Source organism: Lithobates pipiens, unplaced genomic scaffold (assembly GCF_037356315.1).
Source record: "Lithobates pipiens isolate NorthernLeopardFrog02 unplaced genomic scaffold, aLitPip1_a1.2 Scaffold_3, whole genome shotgun sequence".
Taxonomy (NCBI): domain Eukaryota; kingdom Metazoa; phylum Chordata; class Amphibia; order Anura; family Ranidae; genus Lithobates; species Lithobates pipiens.
Window position 1 is genome coordinate 140,524,963 of NW_027507790.1, and position 13,679 is coordinate 140,538,641.

A 13,679-nucleotide genomic window follows, 5' to 3' on the forward strand; every position below is an offset into this window, starting at 1 on the left:
TAACCTCCTTAGGTTAAAAAAAGGTTACTCCAGAGTCTGGCTTGGGGTGAAATTTCAGAACCAAAAGCTGTAACCCCGAGCCAGACTCGGAATCGCATCGCAGGATCCAGAAAGAGCTTACTTACCTTGTCCCCTGGATCCTGCGATGTCCTCCCCGTAGTGTGAGCAGCTCGTCCTCTGCTCGATTCATCACGGAGCCGGGCTCCATTCCCTGCGAGCTCTGCGACGCACAGGGACGGAGAACGGATCCAAATTCAAAAAGTGAAACACACACTATACATACAGTACACTGTAATCTTACAGATTACATTACTGTATGTAATTATTTCACATCCCTTTTGTCCCTAGTGGTCTGTCCAGTGCCCTGCATGTAGTTTTATATATATATATATATATATATATATATATATATATATATATATATATATATATATATATATATATATATATATATATATACACTGTTCTTTCTGCCTGGAAACTGGAGATTGTCCATAGCAACCAAAACCGTCCCTTTACATCAAAGTGGTTTTAGACCAGCTAGAAAACAGTGATAATAAATTAGAATCGCTCACAGAATTGAGCGATAGTGAATTGTGGGGAGACCCGTCATCAAACACTGAAAAGTAATGACAGTGACAATTCTGCAACTGAGCAAATTTCAGTGTTTTTGATTTGATTAAATTATTGAATCATTTATATTATTATTATTTGGTATAATTATAATATAATAAATAATTTATGATTTTGTTTTTCAAACTTTATCATATCCAGGATGTCTACTAGACTCTGGTTTGGACAGATTTAAGCGCGTTATTCCTAAGAATTACAGGCCTACAATATAAAACGCCAAATTTCCATGCAAAATAATTGGATCACTTTCAGCACCAAAAATCTGAAATCATCATACCGCCAGGGAGGTTAAAGAGATTTGGGGGAAGCATTGGAGGGGTGTAGTCTCTTTTCACATGTTTCTGTTCTATGCAATCCGCCGCTCTGAAATCTACAGAGGGCGATTGTCCAAAGCTGTAAACACATCATCTGTATATTTTTACATTTTTGGGTCTCAGGAACATTCAGAAAATGAGGAAATACATCAAGCACAAACTCCAAAGTAGTCTCATTGTAATGCTCTGCGAACACTTTATTACACAAAGTACATTCAGTTTCTGAAAATAGTGTTCTAAACAGTGTAACCATCTAAAAATAAGACATCCCAATAACACCAAAACAAAAATTAAATAGTTTTTTCTCTTTTTTTCTCTTTTAATTCTCTTTTTGGACACAATATCATATTGTGAATTTAAAAAAATAGAAGAAATTTAGCAGCTTTGCATTTATGTGGCACACATCTTTGTACTGCAAATAGTCGTGACTTTAAAGGCAAGAAAATAATATATATATTTATATGTTGGCAATTAAAGTGCTATTGGAAAAGCAGAGGAATGCCATCAAACAATGAAAAAGAGATTGTAATAAAACAAAAACTTGAATTACGTATTATTTCTACACTATCTATAGTGATAACGAAATTGCTCTGAATGTTCACATAAAAGACTACAACAGCACTCAGAAGGGAAAGGAAAGAAAACCATGACACTTGTACCGCCCACAGAGACTAGTACAGTTACAATTAAATACACAATCTTAAACGTGCTAGAGGGCAAAAGACTGAGTGGAAGTAGTTTTTTTTTTTTTTTCTTTTCAGGAAGAAGATGATGTCGCTGCTGCTGCTGCTGGGATCGGGGGCGCCGAGTATTCTTCTTCTGAATCTGAGCCGTCGTCGTCATCCTTCTCTTGGTCACTTCCTTCTGTACTAAGTCTGTCAAAGCCTTTCCGACTGTACCCCTTGTGACTTGCAAAGAAGGTTCCAAGATTAAGGCCACCAGTCCCTTTACCTAAAAAAAATAAATAAAATAAAAATCAGAACATATTAGAAGTTCACATAAAACATTACTACAGCGTTTCTACATAGTCTGCAAATATTTTACTTGTCTAAAAGTCCTAATTTCTTAAAATATATGTAAGCCCCACCAATGAATGTCTCTTATTTGCTCTCTTTTAGTTAGATAAATATACCATTTAGGGCCGGTTCACACTGCGACGCGAGGCAAGGCGACACGGCTCGCCTCGCTCCCGCAAGTCGCCCCCATTCAGTACTATGGAACCGTTCTGAGAGGAGCGACTCGAGTCGCTCCGACTCAGAAAAAAGGTTCCTGTACTACTTCGGGGCGACTTCGGGGGCGACTTGCATTGACTTCTATGCAGAAGTCCTCTGCAAGTCGCCGCTGAGCTCCCCGCAAGTCGCGGCGAGGTAAGTCGGAGACGCCTCGCCGCGGCTCGCTGTGTGAACCGGCCCTAAAGCATTTTGTTTTATCTCCTCAATGAACACAAATACATGTTGATCCTGACAGAAAACCAATGCTGTCCTGTGACTTGTGTAAATAGAAATAGTTAGTCTGGGTGAAAAATTAAAATGAAGTCCTTCTAGTTCAACCAAGAAAACTACTATGCAGTGTTATCAGCCATGCCCAGGTTACCTTTGCACTGCGATACAAAAAAAGATGCCACTTTGTCCCATCTATAGCTGGCTATTGCTGTAAGAAGCATTGGAAGGCTTCTTACAGCAATAGATGTTGTGCAGTACAAAGGTACAAACAAGACCAAGGATAAATCCAAGGGAAAAACTAAGCTTAACTTACCAGCAGCCAGCAGACAACCAAATAACCACAGATACCGGGGTGCCTTGACGAAGCTCTGTGGCTTATGCATGCATTTGCAAATGTGTGCAGACTCAACCCCTGCTTTTAACACATACTGTTAGACAGGTTATTTGGTTGCCTGTGGGCTGGTGGTAAGTTAAGCTTGGTTTTTTTCCCTTGGATTTATCCTTGGCCTTGTTTGTACCTTTGTACTGCACAACATCTCTCCTCCTGTTATGAGACTAGGAAAGAAGGATATGTTCTGCAACCATAAGGCCCTTTCTGTTCCAGAGTGACAATGCTGCTCTTACACAGAACCAGTACAAAACATAAAATGTTGTGACCCTCAGACAGAAAACATATTATGGCTACAGAACACCCTTTTTCATCACGTGGGAGTTTTTTTCTGTAATTCATAGTGTAACCTGGGCAGACCCAATGGCATTAAAGTGGTTCTAAAGGCAGAAGACTTTGCACCGTAAGGCATTTTGTGCCTTATGGTAAAAAACCTTCTGCATGCAGCTCCCTGCTCCAGCCCCCCCCCCCCCCCCTACACATATACTTACCTGATCTCGATCTTGGTCCAGCCAGCGCTGTGCATGAGAGCAGAGGCTCTCTCTCCTCATTGGCTCAGACACCGAAGTGGGAGCCATTGGATTCTGCTGCTGTCAATCACAGCCAGTGAAAAGAGAGCAGGGGCAGGGCCGAGCATAGGGGCAAGTACACACAAGTGCCCCCATAGTAAGTGACTTGCTATGAGGGCACTTGGCAGGGGGAGGGGCCAGAACCGCCAGTAGGAGGACCCGAGAAGAGGAGGTCCGTGGCTGCTCTGCGCAAAACCAGTGTATAACAGGTTTGGTATTTAAAAAAAATAAAAACTGAGCATTTAAAGCCACATAGGATCACACTGCTGAGAGCAAAAGATACAGAAAAGCACTGAATAAATAAAAATAATAAAGAAATAGAGAAAAAAAAAAAATAAGTAAACGAATGCAGCCAAGGTATTTGGATATTGGTAAACTAATATATTCCATTTTTGTTCTTGGGTTTTAAGTTACCTAAATTTGCAGGTCTCAGTCGCTTTAGATTACTACCAAGATACAATACTTATTCTTTTCAACATTTACGAAACTATTCTGTTCAGACTTTGGAGCCGCAAAAGCTAAAAGCCACGATGCTGGTTAGAGATATCTTGTAGTATTAATACAACTGACTGACTTTCATTGAAAGTCAGTAAATTTTCCCAGTCAGTACAAAAAAAGTCACATCTAGGAGGTACCTTTACATATTTTTACCCTTTTTCATAATGCAATACAATGGGGGAGATTTACTAAAACTGGTGCACACAGAATCTGGTGTAGCTTTGCAGAGTAACCAATCAGCTTCCAGATTTTATTGTCAAAGCTAATTGAACAAGCTGAAGTTAGAAGGTAATTGCACAGCTGCACCAGATTCTGCCTGCTCCAGTTTTACTAAATCCCCGCCAATAAGTTGCAAAATTTACCAGAGCTAAATAAGTGTATTTATGGATTTGGATAGGGTGGGAAAGAGAAAATCTAGATCAAGGTATTTTTTTTGCTGTTTTTTGTAAGGGAGATTTCCAGTCACTTCCTGTCTTGGAGAAGCACCAGCAATTGAGAGGATACCACTTTAAATTGATTGAAATCCTCATGTTAGTTGTCATCACAACATTTTTCCTAATGGAAGATTTCTCTTTACCCTTGTTCTGATAAGTCTGAAACTAAGGCAGACCATAGATTATGCAATTTTCTTTCCTGCAACCATGGGTTGCAAGAAGACAATCACTTGGTTCCCCCATTCCCCCAGATGGACAGACTCTATGAAGCTATAGTGTTTTGCCAGCGGTGGGTATGGGGAGCCATCCCTGCTTGGAGAACACAACGGTTATTGCCATCGCTATAGCTATAGCCACTGGCAATAATCGCACGTTTGGAAATCCAACATGCTGGTTGTACCCTCATTTTATCCAAAGCTAAAAAACTAAAATGCCTTTGCATAAACTGATAAAGTAACAAGTGACGAGCAGATGTTCAGACAACTAATGACCGAAATGCATAAATAATAGTGGTAATACTGGATATAGACAATAGCAAATGGCTTAAACTGAAGCGTACTTCTAATGAAAAATCAAAAGCAGCAAATAAGGCAAAGCAACAGATGTCATGACGGTGACGCTGGTAGATGTAACATATGTATATAAAACACACTAAGCACAGATGGTAACGGAGTGAAGTAGTTCTGGGCTGTCAGTAAAACATAAAATTTCTGCCAGAAAAAAAAAAAAAACACAAAATATTCTTCCCTAAAGAATACATATAAACCTAAACTGTATTTTAGAAGCAGGGAGCTCGGCTTAGGCGCCTTCAAAGACTGGCCTGTCTTTGCCCCTTTCACCCCCAGCTGTGCTTTTTCTACTTAAAAATATACGTTGATAGGCTCTAAATGCCCTGATCACTACAAGCTATCTGATGATTGCATTCAGTGAGTTGGTATTGGCTAAAAAAAAAAAAGCAAAATACAACTATTTTCGGCGAGAACCAAACAACTGAGACGATAGAAGTCAATGACGCACTCAGTGACCTGTACTGATCCAGGTGTCAGGTGAAAACTGCAAGAAAGGCTGCAGGGAAGCCGAATAAAGAAGAGCATCTGCTGCTTCTAATTTAAACGTATAGTGGTTTAGTACACATTTTTTTTTTTAATATGGCCAGGACTAAAAAAAAAAAAAATCTTTTTTTTTCTCTTTAGTCATGTATATATAAAATCTTGTTTTCCAAAAATATATTAGGTCGTTTTTTTTTTTCCCTATTTAGCCAGCAGATGGAGCTCTAATGTGCTTTTGATATTATTGGCATGAATAGTTGTGCCCCTTGTTTAAAGAACTTAAAAGGAGTCACCAGACCAGTGTTCCCTTTTTACTGAGGCCAGGACTGAGGTTTATGTTTAGACAAAAAACAGACTACATACTGTAGGTAATGACAGAATATATATAAGACAACAGTTTATAAATATTATATACTTAAAAAAAAAGGTATAAATTTGACCTCAAATGACTATGGTTTCCCTTTATAAAGGCTTTCACGTTAGGTGTTTAAATATTAATCATATAAAAATGCTCTGCTGCTTTTAATCAAGGGCCCTTCTACAGCCACAGGGCATGAAAATTACAAATGATGATTTGACAGCAATAGCATGCGGCCAATAATTCTGGCCAAAATTAGTGTGTGTGTGTGTGTGTGTGTGTGTGTGTGTGTGTGTGTGTGTGTGTGTGTGTGTGTGTGTGTGTGTGTGTGTGTGTGTGTGTGTGTGTGTGTGTGTGTGTGTGTGTGTGTGTGTGTGTGTGTGTGTGTGTGTGTGTTGAAAGGAGGAGCCTGAGAGGGCTATTTAAAACTCCTCCTGTCAGGGCCAGTGTTGTCGGGATTTCTGGGTGATGCCAACACTGCTGGCCCCTTGCTGAGTGACAAACCCTGTCACGTTGGGGTGGGGGGGTGCAAGGCACTATCGGGGATACCATCCGCCCGCCACCCACCCCCTCTTCACTCTGATCCCCTTCTGTTTCTCCTGGGGTTCCCGGAGGGGGGGGGTTGGTTTTTGATTGGCATGCCCGCCAACTCTTTTCTCCTGAGCTGATCCGACGCCACGTGGGGGCCACCCGCCTGCTTTCTCCCGGTGTTCCCGCTGGGGGGTGGAGGGGTGCATCGGCTGCCCGCCAGCAGATCTGGGGGGGCTCCCCCCTGCTTCTCCTGGTGTTTCCGCCGGGGAGAGGGGTGGGGATGATCGGCGGTCTTTCCGTCCTTCTTAAATGGTCTGTCACATGATGTGCCCATTTTTTTATTTTTTTTATTCCTGACTGTCAAGTGTGCACATGCTTACGGACAGTTAATAAGTAAATTTTTCTGTATCAGTGAAGAGAAAAGGAGATTTGGTTAAATGTTTACACGCCTGAAGATGACAGTCTGTCATAATCTGATCAGCGTTCGGTCCAGCATTTCCGTCACAGCGTTCGGTCCAGCATTTCCGTCACAGCGTTCGGTCCAGCATTTCCGTCACCGCGTTTCTGCGCAGCATTTCCGTCACCGCGTTTCTGCGCAGCATTTCCGTCACCGCGTTTCTGCGCAGCATTTCCGTCACCGCGTTTCTGCGCAGCATTTCCGTCACCGCGTTTCTGTCCAGCATTTCCGTCACAGCATTCTGTCCAGCATTTCCGTCACAGCGTTCTGTCCAGCATTTCCGTCACAGCGGTTCTGTCCAGCATTTCCGTCACAGCGGTTCTGTCCAGCATTTCCGTCACAGCGGTTCTGTCCAGCATTTCCGTCACAGCGGTTCTGTCCAGCATTTCCATCATAGCGTTTCTGCCCCAGGATTTCCGTCATAGCGTTTCTGCCCCAGGATTTCCGTCATAGCGTTTCTGCCCCAGGACTTCTGTCATAGCGTTCTGCCCCAGGACTTCTGTCATAGCGTTCTGCCCCAGGACTTCTGTCATAGCGTTCTGCCCCAGGACTTCTGTCATAGCGTTCTGCCCCAGGACTTCTGTCATAGCGTTCTGCCCCAGGACTTCTGTCATAGCGTTCTGCCCCAGGACTTCTGTCATAGCGTTCTGCCCCAGGACTTCTGTCATAGCGTTCTGCCCCAGGACTTCTGTCATAGCGTTCTGCCCCAGGACTTCTGTCATAGCGTTCTGCCCCAGGACTTCTGTCATAGCGTTCTGCCCCAGGACTTCTGTCACAGCGTTCTGCCCCTGGATTTCTGTCAGTGTTTCACCCCAGGATTTCTGTCACAATAGTCCACCCCAGCATTTCTGTCACAGGGGTCCGCCCCAGCATGCTTCCCAGCTTTTCTGTCATAGCGTTATGCCCAAGCTTTTCTGTCCTTGCGTCTCTACCCCAGTGTTTCTGTCATAGTGTTCTGCACCAGTTTTTCTGGCTCAGCGTTCAGTCTCAGCGTTCTGGCTCGGCATTTCAGCATTTCGGTCAAAGCGTTTCTGCCTCAGGATTTCTGTCTTTGCATTTCTGTCTCAGCGTTCAGTCTCAGCGTGTTTTCGGGCATTGCATTTCTGGCCAGGATTCTGCTGTTGCGTCGCTGTCGCAGTTTTTCTGTTATAGCATTTCTGCCCCAGGATTTCTGGCATTGCATTTATGCCTCAGCGTTTCAGTCTTAGTTGCTGCTGTCATTGCGTTTCTGCCCCTGGTTCTGTCTCTACGTTTCTGCATCAACATTAAGTTTCAGCATTTTCTGTCATGGTGTTTTTCATCATGGCGTGTTGTGTTTCTGTCTCAGCGCTTCTGTCTCTTTCGTCTTTGTTGATTGTCATGTCCCATCGTGTCTGTGTCATGTTTTGTGCCTGGGTCAGGTAGCTAGGGCTCACACGTCAGGATCTGTCATGTCTATAGATCCATATTGGCTGAGATTTTCGTTTGTTAATTGTTATCCACAATCTTCTCGCCCGTATACCATACGTCATACGTTGCATGTTCATTCACCACATCTATACAACTATCCACCATGGTCTGTGGGTACACTAGCCCTGAGTTTTCAGTTAATTACCTGTCTCTGCACTGCAGGTTACTCGGGCTCACTTACCACTTACATGTGGGTGGGGGGGGGGGTCCGTCAGGTTCATTTTACGCGCAGTGGTCTTGACTTTCTGCTCATGTTCATTCTTAGTTAGGCAGGGGGGTATTGTTGTTCTCATGTCTGGTTGTCTGTCATTTCTCTAGTTTGTGTTTCAGGTTGGGCTGTCTTGGCATCCATACCAATGTCAACCATGCTTGCACTCACTTCTTTCAGCCCGGCCGTTGTTGGGGGCTAGTTGATTGGTGCTGATGTCATTTCACCACTGGGCTCACCCTTGGGTCAGAAGCAGTCGCAATTTTTCTTCAGTTGATGTCCTGTTGTGTTGAGGCCCTGGTTACCGCCCAGGGATGTATAGTCTCTCTCAGGGTGTTTGCTAAGCCATGTCTTCGTGACGGTCCTTGGGTGGTAGGTTGGGCAGATGTCATAATGATTCTGGATTCCACTCTTGGCTCTGATCTTGTCTAACTTATTGCCTGGAGTTCTACTTAGGGACATCAGTCCAGTCTTTTCCGATCCCCAGCTTGTTCCAAGTAGGGGGGGCTTGGGTATGTCTGTATCATGCCATGGGACTATTTCCCCCAGGAGGGAGTCTGGCCCTCCTTGGTTCAGCATTCTGACTCAGCTGTTAGGTTCAGGCTGTAGCATGACCCGATCGTATCCGGTGGGACCGGGGTCCTGTGTCCATGGTTTCTCCATGTTTGACAATATTATTGCCATGGTGCATGGGCCTTATCCGCTTACTCCATCACATCCATCAGGTATCCAGCTTTCACACCCCTGCTAGTGGTCTTTTTGACACTCACCCTCTTTGGGGGGGGGGGGGGGGGTATGTCTCTGGGCTATTTCACTGGTGTTCATTGAGGTATTTTGCCATCATTTGCAGGGGTTCCTCGGGCCAGGCCTTGTTCCTTTCCCCTCACTTATCCTCTCATTTCACAAGCAGTTCTTTCTCAGGTCTGGGTGTCGCGGGCGTCAGGCTTAATTCAATCTTTCAGGGGATGTTCAGTTGGGTTTGAGGTGGTGTCGCAGGTTCGATAGGGGGTTCCTTCTCATCACCAAGTCAGGAGTCGGTGTGTTCTTTTGCCACAGCGAATACTTTCCGGTTACTTGCTGGATATCTACTGTTGCCGTCTAGGAGCACACCTTTATCCGTGATGGTTCATTACCTTCCCTTCACCTAAACTTTGTGTCTTTTTGCCCTCTTTTCAGGCATACTAAACCAGCTAGGCCAAGGCACACCTCAGGCCTTGGTTCTTAGGAGTATCGCATTTCCCGCTTGGAGACTCTGACTACAAATATATATATACACACATACACACACACACACACATATAACCTCTATCAGATTTGTATGGAAGTCCTAAATATGTTGCACTGTCAAAGATTTAGAATGGGTAGATGACTCTGCAGAGTAACAGAGGAAAGTAAAAGGTTAGGGCGATGTTTCCATCTGTAGCAATCTATCTCTAATCAGAGTGCTTAACATTATACTTTATTCCTTTTAGATTGTAAGCTCATTGAGCAGGGCTCTCCTATTCCTTCTGTATTGAACTGTATTATAGTTGTACTGTCCCCCCTCCACATTGTAAAGTGCTGTGTAAACTGTTGGTGCTATATAAATCTTGTATAATAATAATATATCAAGCATCTCAAGTAACTGGTCCTATAGTTCAATAGTGACGGCATCACAGTAAAATGCCAGTGATCCCGACCAAGTGCCAGCCTTTGATGATTTAAAGTCTTACTAAACTCAGGACCCTGCATTCACTATATCTGGTCAACCACAGTACACAGGACTGCAACTATTTTAGTAAATATAAACTGCTAAATACCTTTTCTCATCGGCAGTATATAGCGGTCTTGTGATTTCTATCAGTGTCTGGTTAAAGCTTGTAGGAGGTTTTTTCATTCTCCTCTGACTGTCCTATGAGGCTGCAGGACCCCTGACCCCCTGTCCGGACAGTGCCAATTGGCCCTGTGCTGATCACATGCATCTCTCCAAGAAAAAGAAAAAACTCTCTAGCAATACACATCAAACTGAGCATGTGCCCGAGTGCCTTTAAGGCTTTGTTGTATCAGCAGATATATTGGGACAGTAAAAATAGGGGAGAATGGGAGAAGACAGGATCAAAGAGCCTTTTTACACAATGTGGAGGATTAACCCCTTAGGTTCCACAGTGAGTATAACAGGCATGCTTTACTGCATATACAGACTGATTTTACTATTGTGGGTTTAGTAACATTTTAATGATTAATTGACATAATTAAGAGCAGTAATAGCTTGTAAAATGGAGTTCCCCCTTCATTTATTTCAACAGCATTCTGCTGGCTTCAGAGTCCAGAACCTAAGGTGAGTGCACTGAGCATGTTGCTAAAGAACATTGCTATGCAATAACATTTTAAACGGACCCCAAAATAATTTTTCCTATAGACTAATATACCCAGCTTATGTTTTTCACCTGCATAAAGTTAGCCATATACTAGTAGATCTTCAAACGAATGGTCACACAACTATATGTACAACAGTTCTTAGTACATTTTATGACTTAATGAATGTCGTTCAAAAGTATTTAAAAATTTTGTTTGCTTTTAATATTTAAATTTGGAAGGAATGGACTTTCTAAAACCAAAACCACCTTAATTTTTTTTTTTTTTTGAATGAACGTTCTTAAAGAATAAGTTCACCTTTTGAAACAGGTTATACATTGAAATCATATTTAGGGTGTAATGTGCAACTTAGTCCAGCACATGTTCTCCTCACAACCCAGCAACCCAATTAAAGTGGGTGGGGTTTCCTCTCCCTGCAACAGCTGTCACAATTTAAATTTGGTGTCGCTGTGCGGGGCTTCATTTACAGCCTTTTTTTTTTTTATTGGGGAAAGTACAAGTCCAGTCTTCCACCACAGCAGATAGCTTGTAGTTCTTATGAGCTTAATGAGCAGCTTCATAGTTAATTCACAAGCCCTGACAGCCTGAACAGAGGTACTGGGAGAAGTAAGCCCTTGTACACATGGTCGGACATTCCGACGGAAAATGTCCGATCGGACAGTGCTGTCGGATAATCCAACCGTGTGTGGGCTCCATCTGACTTTTTCCATCGGAAAGTCCAATCGTTTGTAGAGAATTCCGATCAGACAAAGTGGCACGCATGCTCAGATCAAATTATGAGACCAAAGCTATTGGCTACTAGCCGCAACGTAGTCCCGAACGAACGGATTTTCCGTCAACTTTGTCCGACCGTGTGTATGCAACACCAGTTTCGGACAAAATCCGTCAGAAAAAATCCGACGGATTTTGTTGTCGGAATGTCTGACCGTGAGTATAAGGGCTAAGACTTGTCTGTAGGAGCCTGACATTGCATTCATGATCCACTAATCGAGTGTGCAATGCTTTGCAGGTTCCTGGATGAAAAATAATAAATGCACATTTTTTACAGCCAAATAAATATTATTCCCCCCCCCCCCCCCAAAGGTGCCACTTCCTCCAGATTAAAGGGGAGAGGCATCTTCCAGCTTGTTATCCGCACTCAGCAAAAAAGCCTGCATCTCTGATGGTATGGGGGTGCATTAGTACATATGAAATGGGCAGCTTGCGCATCAGGTCGTAGCGCAGAATATGCTCAAGCAGGAATGGGATAATATTCCTCTCCTAAAACTCCAGCAACTGGTCTTCTCAGTTTCCAAATGTTTACAGAGTGTTGAAAAGAAATGGGGATGCTACATTGTGGTAAACATGTACCTGTCCCAACTTTCTGCAACTTGGGGTTGTACTTTGCCATTTTTGTGTTGCCCTGTCCAAACTTTTTATTTTGAGATGTGTTACTGCCATTCATTTTAAAATTACCTTATTGTTTTTTTTTTTAAATGGTACATTTTCTCATTTTAAGCATGTGATATGTTTTCTATTGTGGATAAAATATGGGTTTATGAGATTTGTAAATCATAGCAATCATAATTCTTATGTAGATTTTTTCTTTTTTTTGTAGGAGGTAACGTTACCCCTTCCTGTTAAAAAGGTTAAGAAAGGCTGGAATAGAGAAGGTGTTGTCTGCAGCACAAAGTACTCCTCTAGTCACAGGAGACTACTGTAAAGACCAATGCATGAAAATCTTTATATCAAATAATATAAAAAATAATAAAATAAAAAGATGAAATATGATCAATACAAAAACCTGAGAAACCAGTACACAAGACAAGATTGGCAAACTGACAATCAGACTTGATACTCCTTGAGTTCTTCTACTAGCATTCTATAGTCTCATAAGGTTATACACATACAAAATCTACAAAATAAGCACTATTTATTTAGCATAGTAATATTAAGGACGTTAATACGTAGAAGCCACTCCTACTTGGCAGGCGCCTTTTAAAAAATATATATAGATTTAGTATTATAAGGAGCAGACAGGCTATGTACATTTTTTTCACATTTTATAGCAGACAACGAAAATACATAATCGTGTCTTACGTACTGTACTTTATGCTACAAAGATAGTCAAAATGAAAACGATCAGACAGAACGTGATGAAAGACTGGAGCTTTCCCTTTTCCTCAAACACTACCGTCTGACTTCAATGTGACCCCCACCCATGCAGAGAATGATTCTACCAATGTATTCCTTAGCCCCTTTCATAGCTGGCAGCAAAGCTAGCATGAAACAACTCAAATGATTGACAGGCTGGAAGAATTTCAGCTCTAACTATACTGTAAACCCAAAGCAATATTTAACAAGAGCTTTCATATTTTTCCTGACATGATGCCCTTTACAAAGTCTTAATGCCAATGTTTATGCCTTAGTATTCAGTTTCAAATGGAACAAATAAAATGCAAACCTCTGAGTTTTCCCAGGATCCCTCCAGTTGACGATTCAGATTTGTGCTCTTCACCTAGAAAAAGTACCAAAACATTGGCTGCTCTTAAGCTATTTTTGTATATTGTCATGGCTGTAAAATGGTATGGTGTGTTTTGAGTATGTTCACTTTATTTCACTAGGATCTTCAACCAAATGAAAGTACACATGACTCCAACATCTACCATGTAAAAATTATGAATAGACTTTTCGGTGAAAATACCTCCATACACTCTGTTCTTCCTCCATCGGATAAAAATTGCAATGGCCACAAGAACCACAACTGGAATCACTAACAAAGTGATGATGAGAACAAAGGAAACGCCAACACTGCTCTGCTGAACTAGAGTTTGCTTGGCTTGTTCCTGATGCTTTTCCGGGGCTGTTATGTTAGTTTTGGGTCGACTTCTCACTCGTGTTTCTAAGATTTCTGTTTCTGAAAATAAGACATGAGAGATTAGGACCACTTAATACCAAGAAAGTGTTGGTGCCCAGCAGGGTAATTGACTATTATAGTAATAGTTTGAAACAGTG

At 42.3% G+C, this 13,679-nt stretch overlaps 1 protein-coding gene across 4 annotated transcripts in view; it reads right to left on the minus strand.

Moving 5' to 3' along the window:
• Positions 1-1,118: 1,118 nt before the first annotated feature.
• Positions 1,119-13,679, minus strand: part of PAM (peptidylglycine alpha-amidating monooxygenase) — a 299,102-nt gene continuing 286,541 nt past the window's right edge. For 2 of the 4 annotated variants that reach the window (XM_077462332.1, XM_077462329.1), the window contains 3 exons: positions 13,369-13,581; positions 13,129-13,182; positions 1,119-1,898 (listed from right to left, as the gene is read on the minus strand). In XM_077462332.1, the coding sequence (XP_077318458.1) occupies positions 1,705-1,898; positions 13,129-13,182; positions 13,369-13,581 (461 nt within the window). In that variant the 3' untranslated portion in view covers positions 1,119-1,704. The remainder of the gene's footprint in view (positions 1,899-13,128; positions 13,183-13,368; positions 13,582-13,679) is intronic. The other 2 variants (XM_077462333.1, XM_077462330.1) reach the window with 1 other exon arrangement.